This window comes from Nematostella vectensis, chromosome 7 (genome assembly GCF_932526225.1).
Source record: "Nematostella vectensis chromosome 7, jaNemVect1.1, whole genome shotgun sequence".
NCBI classification, from domain to species: domain Eukaryota; kingdom Metazoa; phylum Cnidaria; class Anthozoa; order Actiniaria; family Edwardsiidae; genus Nematostella; species Nematostella vectensis.
In genome coordinates, this window is record NC_064040.1 from 11,387,628 (window position 1) to 11,407,869 (window position 20,242).

Here is a 20,242-nt window from a genome sequence, read left to right on the forward strand (position 1 = left end):
GTTGTCTTTTGCACTTTTGAGGGATATAATTACAACTAACCATCCAGGAACATACTGCAGCTTTATTTTTGGCTTACCATATTCAATACAAAAATACCATGAGGATTGCAAATAGACGGATGTAAAACCATTTCTTTCTCTATTGGCTCTATAGCAACCACAACGAATCACCACAACAAAATGTAGCTGGCAGAGGCACTTAAATCACATATATCTTGAATTAAACGATAAGGCACAGTATTACACTCGTGTTTTAGTAGATGGGCCAATACGGACCAATCCAGGGTTTCTCAAAGGGGAGGAGAAAACGAAGGACTGAGGGATGGTGTCGCATCGAGTACCCTGGCAAGGTACGCCCAATCTTCCCCCTAGTTAAGCAACATCTTCAGGCAAGAGAGCATGATTAATGACCATGTAATGGCATGCCCAGGGCAACTCGCTGTGGATGGTTTACCTGGCCTCACGCTGAGCTCGGCGCCGTATGTTTGCAATATCTGCAGTGCGACTCCATTGCTCCACCCAAACCCCACCTGAATATCATACTCCCCCCCTCCCCCAGGGGCGCCCTGGATATCAGCATTAAACTTCTCAAACATGTGCCCTGTAGCTTTCCACGCCTTGTAGTTAGTGTTGACCCACTTTTGTGCTAGGATGAACGCGGATCGCTTCACCTCCTCTGATTTAGAGTCTGCCATAGCGTCTATCGCAATGTCCTGTAAAGGGGGCCATGCGTTAGGGTAGTCCCATTGTTGACCAGTCTTTTTGAGAGTGGTGGGGATCCCGCCTTGATGTGACAACACTAGTTTGTCCCGTAGCGTGGTCATCAGTAACAAATCACGTGTCACGTTCCCCTGGTGAAGCCCCGCCCACATGGGTGCAAAAGTAGAGGCGTGGAAGTCTGGATTGCTTGAGTTTGAATTCAAGTCGAAATCCAGCCACGATCCTTTTCCCTCATTCCAGAAGACCATTTCCATGGCATGCGCTCGCTTTTTGGCTAGCTCCTTGTATTTCTCCGCTTTCACAAGGTTCCCCGCTTTAGTGAATAGCCTCTCTAGTGTCTTTTCATTTCGGTACAGCACGGCGTTAAGATCCACTGGGACTTTCGATTGCGTCATTGTACCCTTAAGATCAGTTGAATTTTTACCAAACCAGCGGCTTGAGAAATCCCAACCACTCTCAGCAGCGGAAGCCAGGTCTTGGAAGAGTGGCGGCTTTCGTGAAACCGGAAGTGATTGTGCTGTATGTACATCCTCGTAATAGGACTCGGGCCGCGGTGTATTCATGTTCGCCAGATAGCGATTCAAGGTCCAAGTTTCTCCCCCCTTTGAAACCTTTACTTGACGGCTTTTCTGCCAGAAGTCATACTCGGCCTCAAGATCACCAAGTATCGACTTCACGTAGTCAAAGTCTTTGGTATAATCAAGGTAAAGATCCACTATCGGGATAAGGAAGGGAGGTTGGCTGCGGTTTTTGTAATAAATCCGACCACCGTTCGGAATAAACCCGATCTCCCGAACGAGTTGCACGAAGTTGTCGATCATGTTTCGGACAGTGTTCGACATTTCGCAAACAAGTAGACCTTTGACCGTCCAGTATGTGTCCCAGTAATAAAACTCCCTGAATCTCCCACCCGGGACTATGAAAGGCTTGTCAACAACAATAAGCGAAGAGCGATTAATGTTTTCTCGTGCTTCAGCGCTTATATTTCGTCCTAGCTTCTTCCACAATGAATTCAAAATTCGGCCGAAGGTTTTCAGATCCGAGTCATTGATCTTGTCAATAAACCCTGGGTTCTCTTTCCAATCTTCCGGTTCCCAATTCTCCAAGTCGTGTCCTGGGGGCTGGAAGAAGCCCTCGACAAATCCTTTGATCTGTTCCCTAGTTGGTTTGTCTCCCAGTGCTTTGAAGGCTTCCCTAGTTTTGTTGGCATCGTGCACCATCCGCATGTCAACAAACGTCTTGGAGTCGTTGAATAATTTAGCCATTTGTACAGTCTGTAGAAGGTCTCCCTGGCAGAACACTTGGCTGTCACACGCGTAAAGGACTGGGGCATCGCTTGCACTGGGCTCTGAGGGTAAAAGTAGGACGTGAAGTCCTAAGAGCAATAAGTGGAAGGAACCAGCCATAGCTCGAATCAACATGACAGACACAAGACTCAAAACAGGACAAGTAACACCAGAATAGGGTCAAAGGTTAACCTAGTTCTGACAGTCACGGTGAGGGATGATAACACTCTTTTTTTTAAAAACCTTTTTTATAAAAACGTCCATCCGGAGATTTTACCAAATTTTAAGAACATGCCGAGGCTCAGATAGCAGATTTGTTTTATTTTTTTTTTGACCTGATGCGTTCTAAAATGCAGAATCAATTTGTGCCCATATAGTAACAATCTTGATATTGCTATTGATCATTATGTAATTCTCTTCCTAATAATTCATTGGGTATTATATTCTTATATACACTAAAATTTAAGAACATCGTTAAGAACATATTCAGCCTTAAAATGTCCCGCCATGCGGGCGGTAGGATAGTTAGAACCGATGGCCCCTCGGTCATACCCACAAAGGAAACCTGCAGAATAAAATAGAAATCTGTCCAAAAAACCGTTTCATGCTGTGACTCGTTTCCATATACAGAATTCATTCTCTAAATGTTAATTTTATATTTTAGAATTTCTTTTTCGTGGTAAATAGAACAAATACTTTGGTCGCATATGCTCTTGTGATACCTGTCGTGTTTGTCCCTTCAGATAAGGGGGAAATCCCATGGTTAACTCTCATGATTTTCATTGAAAACGTTTGACAAAACGTTTGTCCTTAACAATAATGGTAATAAACTGACAATCAGAGTCAGAATGACCCTCACATGTCAGATACTGTCACAATACTGTTTGCAGTACTGTTTGCCCTTTGACGTAAGGAGAGAAACAGTTCACCACAGGCCATTTGTTGATTTAAAGAATATCGATCACCCACTCCTTTGTTATTGTTTATCGTTGAAAATACAGCGGTTTATTCGCAAGCAAGCTTTAAAATGAACATTAGAATGACGTCTGATATGTTATTGGCGATATTTGCCTAAAAGTATCTTGGCTACTCGCTAGAATTTGTCGATGGAAAAGGATGCTTTGTGGGAGCATTTGCGGCGTGATTAGCCTCCTTTAAGCATGTTTGTCTCCCGTAGTAATCCCCACCCCACCCCTCCCTCCCCCCCTCCCATGGCGACCAGAGCAATTAACTTGTACGTAAGCAACCGTAAACATGGCCTGTGGTGACCTGGTGAAGAGCGTGCAACAAAACATGTTTTCCTCGTGTTTTTACAAGGTTCATCTTGTTAATTACAAACTTAATAGACCACCTTAAAGCTTTACTCTCGATAGGATTGGCCAAAAATAGAAAATTCTTTAAACGATTAAAAACGCTGCCCCGGGATGTGCTTGTGTTGAGCACCTTTTCTCGTTTAATCTAAGGGGGCACTTTTCAAGCGCAAATTATTAACCTGGCATGGCACTGTGTTGCGATCACAGGAGAGCAGAAAGCAATTGACGCTGTTTGAAGCTTCTGAATAATGTAGGTTGCAATGCCTTATAAAACGGATGCTCCTCTATGTAATTTACAGTATTCTGAACATTGATTAGAACTGACCTCACATAGTCATCACAAGACATGAAGGGATTTGTATCTTTCGCTGTTTGTTTCCTGTTTATTGCTGGATTTCTAGGTGAAAGTGTCGCGTTCTCGTCGACAATAGATAATCGCAACACCCCCAAACCAGATACAGCCGCCACGCGTACGACTTGGATGAGACGGGTAAGATCAAGAGAGCATAAGATACACGAGTATTCTAGTAGCAGGCCCGAATATAGAGGAGAGGGGGAGGGGTATGTTACAGAGGCATCAAGGAGGGTTTGAGAGGGACACATACGCTTACTGTTCATTTTGTTATATTTTTTTATAATACTCTCCTCCTCCCCTCCACCCGTCCCCCGGCCACTATCCCTGCTATGGCGGCCCTGCAATTGAAAGCCATTTAAGAGGGCCTAAAGATCCCACAAAAGTAACCTAGTTGACTATAGTATAGTGTTTTTACGATGGGTCCAATATGGAGAAGGGAACTTAGCCGGCCGGAGATGCGGATTGGAACGCTTCTGTACTTATGTTTCGTAAATGTTATTTTGTCTATCACACAGACTGTGGACGCGGCGAGAGAGGCTTTTTATCACGCAAAAAGGATGGCTGCTATCTACAGACAAGCGTCCCGCGAGCAAGGCCTCGAAGAAGAATAGTCTAAAGAAAGAACTCAGCTCTTCTCGAAAGGCCATTGAAATAACAATAAATAATAGAAATAACAGTCTTATATAGCATGTCTTTTAACTTTAGATAAAATGTACGACTAAAGTTAAAATAAAACTAAACTTAAACTAAAATGTACGGTTTATGACACGAATCGCAAAATATACAGAATAATAAAATACTTGTAAGCCTGCATTAAGAATCCTCCACCACCCAGAGCCGTGCGTGTATTAGAAATCGTGATATTGCCCTCCGCTCTTTCATCCCCTCGTGAATTTTGAATCGCCTGATACTGCTTCAGGATGTTGTGTAGTTTTATGAAGGCTTTAAAGTCCCTTGTACCATGACCTACTTACCCTAATCCGGCAAAATGATTTTCAAGGTAGGAGCTGTAGCAGGCGTAAAATATTAAAAAAATATTGCGAGGGAGGGGGATAGGGGAGGGGGGGGTAGTGGCACGATCCAGGATCCACGATCTACGATGCCGAGGACTCTTAGTTTCTTTTCAGAGACTTTCTCCATAGACTAAAGATGGTCATAGTCACTGTTTTTCTGTTCTGATTACAAGACATAATGTTTACGAAGCACCTGCGGTACGACAACCTTACAAATGACAAGAATCATGCAGTTTTTCCAAATAAGGAATATATTATTTTCCTTATATGGAAGTGACCGCGTTTGGCAAAAACGACAATTTTTGGCTAAATTTTCTTGATATGAGAAAATATTGAGGGCATAGCCCCCCTTCTCTGGCCAATTCCCCATATGTTTTTTTTAGACATGTGGTTCTCAATTCCCCAACCCCTGCTACGGCCCTTAAGTGGGAAATAAAGTGAGCATCGTGTTTTTTTTCTGTTAGAGGTTAGGGAATGGATCAGATAACAAGAATCTTGAAAGCTTTTTAAAGACATTTTACGCGGAGCTTTGCGCAGGTGCGTAGGAGCTCCGCTATGATAAGAGCGTCTTATACACTCTTTAGTTTTTAGCCGTTTGTTTATAAACCGAAGAGGATGACATTTATTTACATCCTGGGGCCAGTTGCATAAGGCTTGGACAAGTCTTATCCACCGGTTAATAAATTCTTATCAAGCGGATAAAACGTATCCGAGTGGCGTGATTCGGTTGCACAAAGCCCGAATAAAAGTTATCCAGCGGTTAAAGTTATCCGGATGATATGGGATAAAATCTTATCCACCTAATAAATGGAGGAAAAACAAAATGGCGTCTTGCTTTCTAATTTATTGTTAGAATTTAGATTAATTTCAGACACCGTGTAAGTTGAAACACATGCAAAAGACGAATTTTACGGTTGGTAAATTTACAATAAACTACAACGAACTTACATGCAGCTCTGGCAGATTGGAATCAAACTATATTGTCCGTTCTGTCTAGAAATGTGACTCCCAAAAGATAGGGAGAAGCTAAGCACTATCCCCTTTGATCATTCCGTGATTTACGTGTACCTTGCTTCGAAAAACCGTTTGGTTTCTGGCACTTTTTCAAATTCTTGCTATCGTCTCCTTTGAAGAAAAAAAACAGTGCGCGCTTTGCATATTTACCATGGAAACGTGAAGACATTTAGTGGCAAATGATGGCTATTCAGCGGATAGTTATCCAGCGTTCTATCCACGCTTTGTGCAACGCTATTTTTTCCGCCGGATAACTATCTACTGGATAGGGATTTTATCCGGCGGTTAGCGCCTATCCGGCGAATAACTTAATCAGGCTTTCTGCAACCAACCCCTCTGGTGTTGACGTTTGATGAATTGGCTACAAAATAATTAAATGATTGTACGATTAAATCGATGTCCTAGCATTGTTATAAAGTTGATCAAGTTTAAAGTCCGTGGCTGATTTCTCTCATTCAACACAAGGCAGATTATTTCCAGGTTTAAGGCTGTATTATCCTATAGCCCGTGCTCTAATGACACATTTATGTTCATGTGGTTATATATAGTTTTGTTTAATCCAATCTAAAAAATAACGGAGAAAATATGTACATATGTCTCAACATAAAGCAATAAATAGCACGATCCTATTTGCACGCGTGTCACTAGCAACCAGTTGGTGGAGCAATAAATGCGATATCGGTCACTATCTGGTCTTCAGATAGTATTTACTCTTTGTTTTTACTTATATTACTAATAATTGTTTTAATTATCATGTGCAACATCTTTTAATGGTTATATATAGTGCAATCGGAACTTTTGATGCATGAATTTGATGGATATCCATATTGTGTTATTTTTCTTAACAAATTTATTGGGGTTCGAATGATAATTCGTGCGATTTGTAATCTCCATCAGGTACTGCGCATGTCTGGAGTCAGTGTCTATTGTAGGCTTTCAATTGTCCACAAACAGTTGGACTTCAAGTCAATGCCTAAAATAATATGCAATATTTTATTGAAAACTTAGTTTATTGACATTTTGTGGTCATTTCCTTTAAATTTAAGTATCCCATATGTACCAAAGGCTCATAAGTCAATATTATAATTTGGCTGAAATTCTAAATTGGGTCCGGGCCGGAGAGCTATTGCAAAGCTCTTACCATGACACTGTCTCTGTCAGCCGCCATTTTGTCATCCTAGTCTGAGAAAGAATCCATCTCCAGCGGCTGTTTTATGTAAGTTATTGCTATATTTTCTATTTGATTTTGTAAGTGAAATATTCAACTTTGTTTTTAGATGGTTATTTCGAGATAACATCAATTATTTATTCCAATATTGAAAGGAATTGCGGTGGTTTCGCCCACGTTGTAGTCAGTATCGCCCACATCTATAAGAGTAGTTTGGCCACGCATCAAAAGTTGCTTCGCCCACGCCGGAAACGATTACCCTATATGTGAGCTTTAATTTGACATAAAGATCGTGGCAATCGGGAGAGCATTGGAATAGTTATAGCCGTGCGCACGCCGAAGGAGCGAGTTCACTATTGTTGTTCAAGTCTTTGTAAAACAACAGCATGTTTATATGTCGGTAGCGACTGAAATATGCCGGTTTACGCTCGCTCATAAAACAAGCGCATTAAACAGAATCAGGCAAAATCCCACAGAATCCAACATAATTCCAGTTATGAGAGCTATATTTTATGGCGAAAAGAATCCCATATATCTGAGCTTTTTTTTGCCATAAAGATCGTTGCGATCGATAGAGTATTCCATTAGTTTTGATTTTTCTAAAGCAGCGCGATATACATTCGAACAAAATGTTTTCTGATTAGATAGCCCGAGAGTAACTCGTATTTTTATCCGTGGGCGAAACACCTTGATGCGTGGGCGAGGCAACTCTTGATGCGTGGGCGAAACTAGTCTTATAGACGTGGGCGATACAACAACGTGGGCGAAACCATCTGTTACCATTGAAAGAAAATAATTACAAAGGTGTGGCTTACTGGGGCTCTGATTACAAAATGCACTGAAGGCATTACTTTTAAATAATAGCAAATAATATACAGTAAATTGAATCCGCCTCAACTTTGTAAAATCCAATTTTTATGCTTATATCGTTGCGGCTCTTCGAATATTTTCCTTAAAAAAGTGAAATCCAGGGCTGCCTCTCTTCAAAATTGTGAGACCGACAAAATTTATTTGTTTTGCTTGACTTTTTCTTAGTCTATATTTCTTTCAAATGTCATGGCTTTTCACCATCCGGGGCAGCGGTATTCTTCTTGTTTTTGAAGATGACGATGGCAATGAGATCCCACAGGAGAGCGATAAACTCTACCAGAGTCAATACGGAGATTCCTATGAACAGCCCCATTTGCCCGCCGATATCTCCGAGAAGGCTTTCGATCTACAAATATAAAGGCAAGGGGTGAGCAATATCTTTTTTACCCAGTGTCCCTTAGTATCAAATGTTAATGGGATGTTATGGCAAAATCAAGGACCTATGTCAAGAAATAGGCTCATGATCTACAATGGGACGGCCAGGAGCTGGGCCATGTTTGTTTATTTTCACGCTTCCTTAGAAGTGTAGTCATAGGTTGGAGGACACAAAGAGGGAGAGGAACCAATGCCCACGTGGTACCAGAAACATGCATTCACATACATGTGGGAGGGGATAAGTGGGAGTTACGCCTCATTGGACTGCCCCTTGCTCTCTATTCTCCGCAGGAAATCTAAAGGCATGGCTCTCAGGATTCATATGGCAAAATCTCATCGTGTATCTTCAATGGGTTTAAGCATAATTGCATGAAACTTGTTAGGTGAGTTTGTCTTGTGAAAAGGAAAAATATATTTGTAACCACGGGGAAAAAAGTCAGTTAAGCAAACGGCGGCAAACTAATTTCTTTTTTTTATATAAAGGGTGCCTGCCTCCAGCCTTATGCTTAACCAAATGCTAAGAAAATTATACCAAATAAGGTAATAGCTGTCTGCACATGACTGTAACTTTAAAATTGGGATAAGTTTAGAATGAACTTACCAATACCCCCTACCCCCCACTCGCAACCACAGGCATTTCGAAGGCTTAGGGTGTCTTGCAAAAGTAAATGCTACAAACTATCACCGAGTTGAATCTCAAATTTGGATGCACATGTGCTTCACTCCTTTGGCAACCCGCTTGAACTTATCCAGGCTACGCGCATGCGAGGCCTAAAGATTTAAGACTAAAATCCCTCGACACAGGGAACTGCAAAAAAAGAGCTGATACAGAACAGGTACAAACCTGATAAGCAGGTTTTTGTACGATGGACTCTTGCATCAATGTGGGAAAGTACACCATCACGTGAGCCATGTTTTCCCTGCGGAGTCAACCATGTTAGATATTTATTTGCCCCTGGGGGGGTGGGGGTACTCGGCCTATGTTTGGGTATAGGGGTGCCGCTTGGGGTTTTGAAACCTGACCTTGTTTAGGACAAAAATTCTGAAAAACCATACCCTGTTAAGGACAACACTCTTGAGTTAAGGATCCTGTTTAGGACAAAACCCTCAATTTTAGGACCCTGTTAGCACGTGAGAGCAAGCAAGGCAATCAGATCGGCAGCGGGATCAGCGGTTACAAGTTTTAGCAAGGCAACCAAATCGGTACCCTGTTAAGGACAGCCTTGCTTAAAATTATGTACCCTGTTCAGGACAGAGAGGCCTGAAATATATACCCTGTTCAGGACAGAGAGGTAAAAAACCATACCTTGTCCAGCGGCACGTCCCCGTATAATGCTAGAAAAGTGCAAATGTGTGTCCCTGCTCTACCGCCTAGTTGTAACCCATTCAACAAAACCCAAGGTAACGTCGTTCGTTTATGTGCTTGCTGGCTGGCTGGCTTCCCATATAAGGGAGTACCCCCCCCCCCCCCGGGGATATTTGGTACTATATCGTATTTACTCGTCGTATAAGTGGTAATAGAGGTAGACCTTACAGGTAGGCCCAGGGGAAAAGGGTACGCTGAAACACCTTTTAATGCTCGCAGGCACTTTTAAAACATTTTCACATTAGTTTTTTTTGCCTTTTTATCCTTGATTTTAATTCCTGAAAAACAGTCTCTTTTAAACCAACTTGATTGAAGGGACGATTAATCGGGATTAAAAATGGTATTATATTATTATAAGAAGTTTGTTTCGTACACATACACACACTTGCCTTGCGCTACTAAGATTCGTCACCACTTTCTGTGCTTGGCTTCCTTGCGGTAGTGTATTAAGAACATTTGACTGTCAGCCAAGTGAATGTAAATCAGTAAACTACTCAGGAGAACGGACTAGTCCAGACCTGGGACTCTGTTTGCGTCCGACATTCTGGCTCGCTGGAAAGATGGTCCAGTATTTATTGCGTGCGCATGCGATACATGTACCAACCAGCGATCTATGCGGCAAAAATTAAAATACGAGCGTGCGCAATAGTAGACGTGCCAAAGGTGAGTCGATTTCCGCTAGACCTTGTCGATTGCAGAGCACCGAAAATCGATCATCGCTTAGTTGAAAATAATGCTTTATACATGTCCAGGAATATCGGCCAACTGCGTTGGACTTGTTTTATAACAACGCGATAAAATGTGATTGAAAATCAAATTCCAAAAAGGCGCGCGCTCGTTTGAAATGACGCTATTGTACTTATATATATAACCATTTCTTGAATCGCTGGGTTGAATTTTTTTCGACGTTTCGACCTGATGAAGGCAGCATTGTCGAAACGTCGAAAAAAATTCAACCCAGTGATTCAAGATGGTTATATATATGTACTAAAGCGCGCGCGTGAAAATAACGAAAACTGAAAAGCTCATTTATTTTTTTTCAGACTTTCTAATTATTATCTGTCCTGCATTCAGAAAAGATCGACAATCAAGTATTTACCCACGACAAAAATTAGACCAACAATTAGCGTATTATTTCTGAAATAAACCCACGCTCGTCCCTTTTGCAGCCATTTAGAACTAAGAAACCACGCCACACCACATATATGTGGTGTATACTGGAGCCAGAATGTCGAGCGCAAAGAAAGTCCCAGGTCTGGACTAAAAAACAAACGTTCAGTTATTTGAACCAGACAGGTTTGAATTGACAGAAGCCCCCCTCCGCTCCTTTCTTTTAAATTATATCCTACCCTCCCATCTCCCCCCTTCTTTCCTTCTTTTAGTAACCCTTTCCTTTATCCCTTCCTCCTACTCTACCGCCATCACTCTTCTTACCCTAAACCCAGGCCAACCTATCCCTCTCCCTCAACTCACTTTGCCCTTTACTGCACCCCCCTTCTCTTCTTTCCACCCTCCTCCTCCCTCCCTCCCTCCCTTCCTCCCTCCCTCCCTCCCTCCTCCTCTCTAACCCCCCCCCCCCCCTCCTCCCTCCTTTCCAACCCTCCCACTCTAATCCCTCCTTTCATTTCATCTCTACATCCTTTACTCACTCGAGAAACATCTACAAAATTTGTTTTGTTCAAGACAGCAAAAAAAATCAGTCTTTCCTCCATACTGACCATGTAAGAGCGAGTGGGCCACACTGACGATGACATCGATGTAGTAAAGACATCTTCCCTTTAATGAAAATCACACACACAAATTGATTATAGTATAAAGCAAGCCGTCTATGAACAATTTGAATAATTGTGCTCTGTTTTCCTCCTTGACTTACCTACAGGCCGGTGGGCAGTTACAAGAAGACATGCTTTCCTTTGAGCGCGATCGTAGAACGTCCTCTATACAAGAACCTGCAGAAACAGAAACACAGACGGAGAAATTTAATATAACAGACGTCATGATAACGCTAGCGAAGTAGCCCAGAACTTGGTACCATGCTGATAGCATCTGTTAAAATCTATTAATTGTACATCACAAGCAAATATATTTTTTCCTCGAGCCACACGACCAAGGTTTTGCAGCCGCTCGCGAGACTAAAAAGCTAGTACCTCGCAATCAGTGAATATTAGAAGAACTAACACCGTTAAACCAGTGTTATCGAGTCCCAAACTACGGATGCAGGTAAATTGAAAAGCAAGCAAGCAAGCGAGCGAGCAAGCGAGCAAGCCAGCAAGCCAGCAAGCCAGCAAGCCAGCAAGCGAGCAAGCGAGCAAGCAAACAAACAAACGACGTTACCTTGGGTTTTGTTGAAAGGGTTACAACTAGGCTTTAGGCGGTAGAGCAGGGACACACATTTGCACTTATCTAGCATCATGCGTGCGACACAGCTCTTCCTACAGCCCTGGAATAAATCAAATAAAATAGGTTTTGTCAAAGGCGGTGCATAAATAGATAACCCACAAGGGAGTTCCATGTTCTAAAATTTGCTGTCAAACCAATTCAAACGCGAGCGGGAAAAATAAAAGCGATTCTAGGGCGAAAAGGAGCATCACTTTAATGATAAAAGCATCTTGGAGTGAAATTCCAAGAATTGATCGTGTTAGATATGGTCACACACCAGGGGATAGTAAAGAACACAACTTATGACCACTTCAAAGAAGATGATGGTAAATAATAACTTTACTCGTACTTCTTCAGAGTAGATCGTGTTTGATGGGGTCACACCAGGAATCCCACGTTTTGTTTCACACTCTTTGTGGTCGTAAGGCCATGGCAGTCGCTTCAATACTTTCTATATAAAAAAACGAAACATAAATGCACTGACGGCCAAAAGTTTCCGCAGTGTACCACGTGGAATTTGGCCGTCCCTGATCTCAAGTGGATTCCCAAGCCATTTGACTGGAGAGAAGTAGAAGACGGCGCGACTAGAATTCCATTGCAACCGTAACTCTTCCCTTCTTTAAGACTCTAAGATTGTAATGCTTTAGAATCTGCCGTCCCCCCTTCTCTCCTCCATTAATATTTTGACTCACTGATTGTAGGGCTACAGAAGTAGCCATGCCAGGAGAGATGAAGTACCCAGTCTCCGCAGGGAAGGGGAGTTGCTCCCGGTCGTGGATAGAGATGACGAAGCCAAGACTGTCACTGAGGTAGGACCAGTACTCCTCGGCCTCCACGAAAAGAGTCAGATGTAAGCCTGGTTCAGAGAGTGAGATCCTTAAGCTGGCTGTTATTAGCACTCAAGCACAAACACAAACAATGACAAATTCTTACGCGCGCTCTCATTGGTCAAAAAAGAGTGAGATTTTTTGTAGAATTCAATAGTTGAAAAGTAGCACAGAGGTGTACCGCGAAATTTTTCCCAACGCGAATCATATCTTTTAAATTTTCGCCTGAGAAAATCAAAGTTCTAATAAACCAATTTTGGTATGGATAAATCGATTTGTTTATGAAGAAACTTTCACTCGAAGATTTAGTCTGAATTTGACTTTGATTGTTGCGAGTAGGAAACGCTGACGAAAGTCAAACCAAAACACCGAAATGACGGCTCTTGGCGCAGAAAAGACAAAAACCATGAATGAAAATACAATTGCTACGTATATTTAAAACGAAATACAAGAATACAAAGAGTGAATAAAGGCCTACAAAACCAGAGGAAAAAAGTCGCTACCCACCAAGCGTAGAAATCCTACTGTACCACAGCCAGCAACTCTATTTCTCTGTATAGAATACGCTCGATACAAACCGTCCATTCATGTGTTTTTTAAGAGTGGAGATGTCTCATTTACTTTGTGAGACTCAAGCTCACCAAGTACGCACCATGTCTGTGTCCGGCGTCCTCGATATAAACAGGTTCTGACTGGTTTCTGGCCGCATTGAACGTGTAGCAATTGCCATGAATTTGGTCATAGAACCAGGTGAAGTTCCTGATATAAATGAATGACAATCAGTTAGCCTATTAGAATTCAGAACAATAAGGTTTATATGCAAATGCGCCTTGTGGGCGTGGTTTTTCCACCTGTAGTCACATGGGTACTGTGCCCATCGTCCCGGGGCATTGCATGCGATGATCATGTCCTTTGCCTGATGACCGAAATCCTTCACTTGCTCCTCCTTGTAACCCGACATAAAATACAACACGCGCTCAAGGTTCTCTCGGCGCTTGTTAGAAGTATCTCCTGTAAAATAAATAAGTACACAAACTTCAATGTTGGAAGGTTATTTAAAAGTTTTTGTGCAAATGAACCGCAATAAACAGTAAGCAATAACAAGCCAAGTTCCCTTGATGAGCTAAATTAGCTCTTGGGATGAATGCGAAATTTTGTTTAAATATATATATATATTAAATGAAGTGGTTGATCGCCATTTTGTAGGGCTATTTCATTGATGCGCATCGAAGTTACGTATAAAGTTATGTGTGGGGACAAGCTAAGCTATTATTCTGTCAATACAGCAAACTGATGACCAACAGAACCGTTAAGATTAATGTGGAATTCTCCAGGCCAGCTTTCGTATCTCTAATGAAAGGTAGTTGAGTGAATCATGGTAGAGTAGAGAGTATAACATTACTATTAGATAAATTTTCCCATAGATCTGCTGGTATCTATATTTATTTTCATGCACCGACTGTACTCGACGGTTTTGCCATGTTCTCAGGATTGGACAAGAACGAATTCCCCTAACTTCAGCACGATGGACCCCAAATGGGAAAAGTAAACCCGGGCGGCCAAAGCAAACCTGGAGAAGAACTGTAGAAGCAGGGGATATGGGGCCTGGGACGAGGCAAGGTTGCAAAAGGCTGCAAAGAATGGCGTCACCGTGTCGCGGCCCTATTTCCCACTAGGAAAAGGGGTTGAGCGAGTGAGTGACCGACAAACATTGAAAATAAACGATGAAAAAGATAAACATATATTCTACCTAGTATGCATTTTTTAATTTAAGTTTTTAAGTCAACAGTATTATGAGAGAGCCTGTGTGCTTACCAAAGGCATCTCTTGTCTTGTTTAGCTCTTTTACCTGAAGAAAACAGAGGGTGAAGTTAGTAAAGGAGGAGTATACCCAGCAAATCGGTCATAGTCAATGCATTTTGGAAAAATTTAAGCGAAGGTCTTGAAAAGTCCATCAAAGTGTCTTTATTACCACATAATCTAATGGAGGGGGGAGCGAAAACCGCAGAACCGCACAGGAAAACGCCAAAAACAGCAAAACTGTCAAATAATTAAAAAACCGCAGTACAGCAGAATAAAGAACGAAAAACCGAAAAACCTCACCAGATTTAAGGCAAAACCGCAGCATCGCAAACCAATTACGCCCCCTCTTAATGGAAGTCTTTAAAGTTATTTCATTTTTTGTATAATTCTGTATAATTCGTTTATTTTCTGTTGAAAAAAATGTTTAAAATCATTCTCAATGGAATAAGCATATACCTACCTGTATTGCAGTAATTATTGGCTTTTGGCCAAGTCCATAATTTTACATATTCTAAAAAAAATCTATATTGAGAGTACACTTTGATAAACAAAAAAAATATAATTAATATTTTCGCGGCTTTACTCTATCATACAGAAACCTTTTAAAAAGTTCAGTCAGGGACCTTTTTTTCAAAATCTGGAACCGTCATTAGCTATAACTATAACCCTATCTATAACTAGGAAAAAAGCTGTGAAAAACAAAGGTTTTGTTAATTGCCAAGTATTAGTATCTAGTGTAAAAAATCAACAGCTCAAATGTTCAAACATATATAATCCCCCCAAACCTATCAAATTAAAATAAAATGAGTGTTTTGTTCGAGTGCTTTCAAAGCTGAAGTTTAAGAACTTACCACGTTTATCACACCCTGTGATGACTTTTTTAAGTAGTTTGTATTACAAAAAGTTATCGCCGGAAATTTAACCGAGAAGTCGCCAAGAGATATACATACGTCTGTCTTGGCGGGAAAATTGAGGAATTTCCGAAATGAAACAAAAATATGATAACAACTAAAGCCAAAGGCAACCCATAGCAACAATATCCACAACCATCTGGAAAGCCGTGAATTTGTCGACGCCGCTCGAGCGAAGCCATGTGCTGTTGTCTCAAGAGAGAAGTGTTTTATCGTCTCCGCGAGCTCTTGAGAAGTTGTCTTTTTATCTTCAAGCTCTTGGGGTAAATCACCAGTTGGACTTCTTACATCGCCTATTTTTCCTGGCATGTTTTTGTAGCTGGTCAAATAGCGACAAACAAAAAATTTTCGATTCGGAACAGTTCTAGTCCTTTCATATGATTGGTTCGTCCAACGTCATGTTTCTTATGAAACCCCGCCCCCAACTGCTGATTTTCCATTGTATCCATAAATAAAGTGAAAGAGCCACTGCTGAATAACGTATGCGCAAGCGCCTGGTTCCAGCAAAAACAAACACAATCGTAGTGTTGACTCGTTCGAGTAAAGGTACAAAGGATGACTTTAGTCGTTGTTTTGACTAACTGTACAGCATTAAAACCATACTGTACAAAAGATCACACATTTGTTTGATAATAAGGGAGTCATAAAGAAAATTATAGCCTTAGGTTTGGTCTAGTTTTCTTAGCATTCGTCGAAATGTGACAGTTCGCCGGTAAAACGCCGCCATTTCAAAACATAAAAGGCTAGTTTAACCGCGCGGTACTGGAACTAGTCTTGCGTTTTTCAGCAGTGTTAGTGAAAGAACATATTATTTGTTTAATGAATATTGTGTTTGATGCATAATATAATTTTTTTATTTTCTAATTTTCTATAAACAATTGCTGGACGCTTTGTATTGCCTTGCGTTTCAGTTTCTATTTCTCAAGTCCTCTGAAGCTTCAACAACTTTAATAAAATGCCGCGTAAATACAAAAAAATATATACCTATATATTCGTTTGTAAAACAGTTAACCGTATTTACTCGTCTTAACGACATCTCAAAAAGACTGCCTCATCATACAGAAGTTCGCTCGCACTGCCGCGTAATGAAGTAAATGCCGCCCCGAAGCACCTTCTTCGAACAAACGAAACAGGTAAATGGCAAAATGGTTGTCGACGGGGAGTCCGGGAACCCATATACTTATTAGCACATATTTCTAACAAACAAAAACCTTAGAGAAAAGTATAAAAAGACCGGATACTACGTTTCTCATCCATAGTATTTACAGATATATTTTTAATTTTAATTTTTAATTCCAAACTACTCGAATCACTTGAAAACCGTCATCATTGGTACGTTTGGCTTTAAATTATCGAAAATGGGATTCTACGCTCAAATATATAAGTTGAATGATTGAGTTACCTTGTATCGTACGGGCATGGGCGATGGGGTATATTATCATAGGGTGTGTATCACTTGTATTAAACATTATCTTTCTTGAAAAGGATATACAAAACTTACCACTGTTTTTACAAAAAATGACGACTTTTTCAGGTTGTTTATGTTACACAAGGTTATCGCTGGGTATTTAATCGAGAACCAAGCATCAGAGAACCGCACATCAGTTTTAGCGGGAAAATTGAAATATTTTCCAATGGAGACAGAGTTGTGGTAGAAGCAGAAGGAAAATGCCACAATCAGCAACAATATCCACAATGACCTCGCTAGTCGTGAATATGAGGACGCCGCTCGGGCAAAACCGTGTGCCGTTGTTTCGAGGAAAAACTCCTTAATTGCCTCCTTAGATTCCTTCAGCACGCTCTTCTTCTTGGCTTCTTGCTCTTCGTTAAGCCTTACGTTTCTATTGATTGTATAGTTTCCTGATTTTGCCATTGCTTTCATGACTGGACAAATAACAGCCTTCAAGAACAACAACAAAAGAAACAAAAATGAAAACAAAACAGAAAACGATTTCAAGAAAGAGCAGTTATTAAGTCACGTGACTCAATTTAACGGATCGAATGAAATGTCACACAACTAAATACACGCTCCTCCCACAACCAGCATGTTTGTTCCCAAACAGAGTATTCGTGGCAATACGTGAACTCGTGTTTGACGAGCTTATATTTTCAGTATCAATAATTAACACCTTTTTAAAGATATGAATGAATACACCTCCGGGGACATTAATGGATCTTACCTTGAGCCAGGTGACCATCACTATAAGAGGTTGGTATATTACCACTAGAGAGATGTTTTATTGCCTCCTTTCTCAGTATTTAACTTTCGACGTAAGGTGCGGTAATACGAGCAGCAAAATCATTAAGCCTTTATGGCAATATTGCTGCAAAAAAATTCGGAAGTGATGTTGCGTGTTTTACTACCTGCGAAACCAACTTTTGCCCCAGCAATTGTTTAAATTCTCAATATAATAAAATAAATGATGAACTTTCCCATATAGATGGTGATTGCGGGAAATGTCGCACCCACTTCTTGGTCCACCCTTACATAAGTAGCGAATGGGAACGCTTGATAATGCTTCAAAAGTGCATAGACTTGTACCAGACAGCAGAAAAAGCAAGCTTATGAAAGCTAGCAACCAGAACAATCAAGCATGCCAATATTTGTGCTGTTACTCTAATATCTCTATGAACATTTAAGTGAAAAGTCTAGGTTATAGCGGCGCGTAGCTCCATAGGTATAGAGAAATTGTATATAACTATGCGACTCAACCAACTTTTTTGGTCATCGTGCAGGTACCCTGTGTGGCCTCAGATACTAAACAGATACTAAACAGATACTAAACAGATACTAAACAGATACTAAACAGATACTAAACAGATACTAATCAGATACTAAACAGATACTAAACAGATACTAAACAGATACAACAATCTCAGGTCTATTGGCTGGTGTTAAACCATTTATAATTACTCAATCCATTTCATTTGAAGCATTTCAAGAAAAAGAAATTCTCAGATTATCCAATGAAAAGCTTTGGGCTTTTTGGTCCTTAATTGTATATAGGCAAAATATATATTTTTTAACAATTGTTTCCCGGACATTGGGCGGTTTAGTCGAACTAAGCTGTGAGGTGCTGATGTTTATCCTCATGCTGAAGTAGAATGCATTAGGAAACAAGTGACAACAGGTAGAATTTGAGAACCTTTTTCTTTTGAGATATGCATCATTTTTTGGACCAGTTTCTGATCTGTTCAAGTAAGGTTAATTTCTGAACCCCCTCCTGTTCTTTAAAAATTACGCTGTTGGAGGGGGGGGGGGGGAATCCTACGTAATTTTTCATTATTCGAAGCTGATTTTACGGACTCCCCCATCATGATAATTATTGCACCATCCCTAAATATAAACTGGATTCGAATTGGGAAAAAATCAAATCATCCGAAACGAGGGGATTTTTTTCTTTTGAGATATGCATAATTTTTTGTACCAAGTTTCTGATCTGTTCAAACAAAAAAAGGGAAAAAAAATGTTCCTACCCAGCTGCTATTTATACTAACAAATGCCCCGTATTTTAGATTCAGTTGTATTGAACTATGTATATGTGTAGGATCGCCTTTTGAATTTTCACACGTAGTGATAACTGAAATAGAAATTTAACCTAAGTCCGCTAAATAGCGCATAAAAATAGCTGTAAAAACTGGTATTCGATTCCAAATTTTCGTCTTTAATAAGAGGTCTGCCCTGAAGAAGTCTAAGACGAAAATTTTTCGGAGTCGAATTCCAGTTTTTGCAGTATTGTATTTATTCTCCTAGTTCACGACAATTTGGGCTTTTTGTATTAGTTAATGTATGCTGGCTCCGCTTTCAGGCAGTGCCTAAATCTATATATAACGACTTATTTTGGACCTTATGTATTTTGCCTCTTTAGCCATTATAATGAGAAATTGGTTTTAGTTTCACTCAAATTAAATCCCATGAATCACGAATGCCTTTTCAGAACTTTTTAGACTTCCAGATTGAAAGTCCTTCTTCATGAATATGTTGCCAATAAAGCGGGGAAAACCGGTTATAGATAATTAAAGTTTCTAGTTATAGATAACAATTCATTACAGTTGTCTCCTTGTAATTGAGCCCCCAAGGGAAATCGAGATTGATTCGTGTCAACAGCAGGGGTGACTTCTACATGTCATCGATAAGGTTGGCTTTAATTTATCGAAAGGGAATTATGCCCTTCACAATTATATTTAAGTTGAGTTATTTATTATCAGATTTTGACTGTTGAAAAAGTGTACGTCATCATTCTTAAAAAAATGAATAAGACATACCACTGTTTTTACAGAAGCTGACGACTTTTTCAGGTTGTTTATGTTACACATGGTTATCGCTGGGTATTTAATCGAGAACCAAGCAGCAGAGAACCGCACATCAGTATTAGTGTGAAAATTGTAATATTTTCCAATGGAGACAGAGTTGTGGTAGAAGCAGAAGGAAAATGCGACAATCAGCAACAATATCCACAGTAACCTCACTAGCTGTGAATACGACGACGCCGCTCGGGCACAACCATGTGCCGCCGAGGAAAAACTCCTATTGCCTCCCTAGATTATTTCAGCACGCTCCTTTTCTTGGCTTCTTGCTTCTTGTTAAGAATACTCATAGCAATACTCGATTTCGTGTTTCACCAGCTTACATGCTCAGCACAATAATTAACACATTTTTAAAAATAAGAATGTATACACCCTGGGGACAATAAAGGTCTTTATACCCTGAGCAAGGTGACTATCACTATAAGGGTGATATACCACCAGAAGAAAGCTTTTTTATTGCCACCTTTTTTAGTATTTAACTTTCGGTAATACGAGTAGCAAAATCGCAATATTGCTGCAAAACAAACCTCGAAA

At 40.5% G+C, this 20,242-nt stretch overlaps 2 protein-coding genes and 2 long non-coding RNA genes across 6 annotated transcripts; 2 read left to right on the forward strand and 2 right to left on the reverse strand.

Annotated features, from left to right (window-relative positions):
- Positions 1-42: 42 nt before the first annotated feature.
- Positions 43-2,173, reverse strand: LOC5504955 (trehalase-like). The gene has a single exon (XM_032373335.2). The coding sequence runs from the start codon at positions 2,139-2,141 to the stop codon at positions 369-371; it is 1,773 nt and encodes a 590-aa protein (XP_032229226.2). The 5' UTR covers positions 2,142-2,173; the 3' UTR covers positions 43-368.
- A 1,276-nt stretch (positions 2,174-3,449) lies between these two features.
- Positions 3,450-4,485, forward strand: LOC116612543. Its single transcript, XR_004293959.2, has 2 exons — positions 3,450-3,809; positions 4,190-4,485. It is a non-coding gene; the product is annotated as an uncharacterized LOC116612543 (long non-coding RNA).
- A 1,745-nt stretch (positions 4,486-6,230) lies between these two features.
- On the reverse strand, positions 6,231-17,740 carry LOC5504972 (degenerin deg-1). Of its 3 annotated transcripts, none has more exons than XM_048729767.1 (12): positions 16,902-17,736; positions 14,502-14,535; positions 13,538-13,697; positions 13,339-13,445; positions 12,552-12,715; positions 12,209-12,310; positions 11,815-11,920; positions 11,354-11,429; positions 11,199-11,256; positions 9,870-9,940; positions 8,959-9,034; positions 6,231-8,085 (listed from the first exon to the last, which is right to left on the reverse strand). In XM_048729767.1, exons 1-12 carry the CDS (start codon positions 17,280-17,282, stop codon positions 7,924-7,926), a joined length of 1,497 nt encoding a protein of 498 aa, XP_048585724.1. In that variant the 5' UTR covers positions 17,283-17,736; the 3' UTR covers positions 6,231-7,923. The 3 variants fall into 3 exon arrangements, with proteins under 3 accessions (XP_048585724.1, XP_048585725.1, XP_048585726.1); XM_048729768.1 differs by lacking the exon at positions 16,902-17,736 and adding an exon at positions 15,341-15,918; XM_048729769.1 differs by lacking the exon at positions 9,870-9,940 and having other exon boundaries at positions 16,902-17,740.
- LOC125568218 lies at positions 13,638-14,439 on the forward strand. The gene is made up of 2 exons (XR_007312140.1): positions 13,638-13,776; positions 14,176-14,439. It is a non-coding gene; the product is annotated as an uncharacterized LOC125568218 (long non-coding RNA).
- Positions 17,741-20,242: the final 2,502 nt, after the last annotated feature.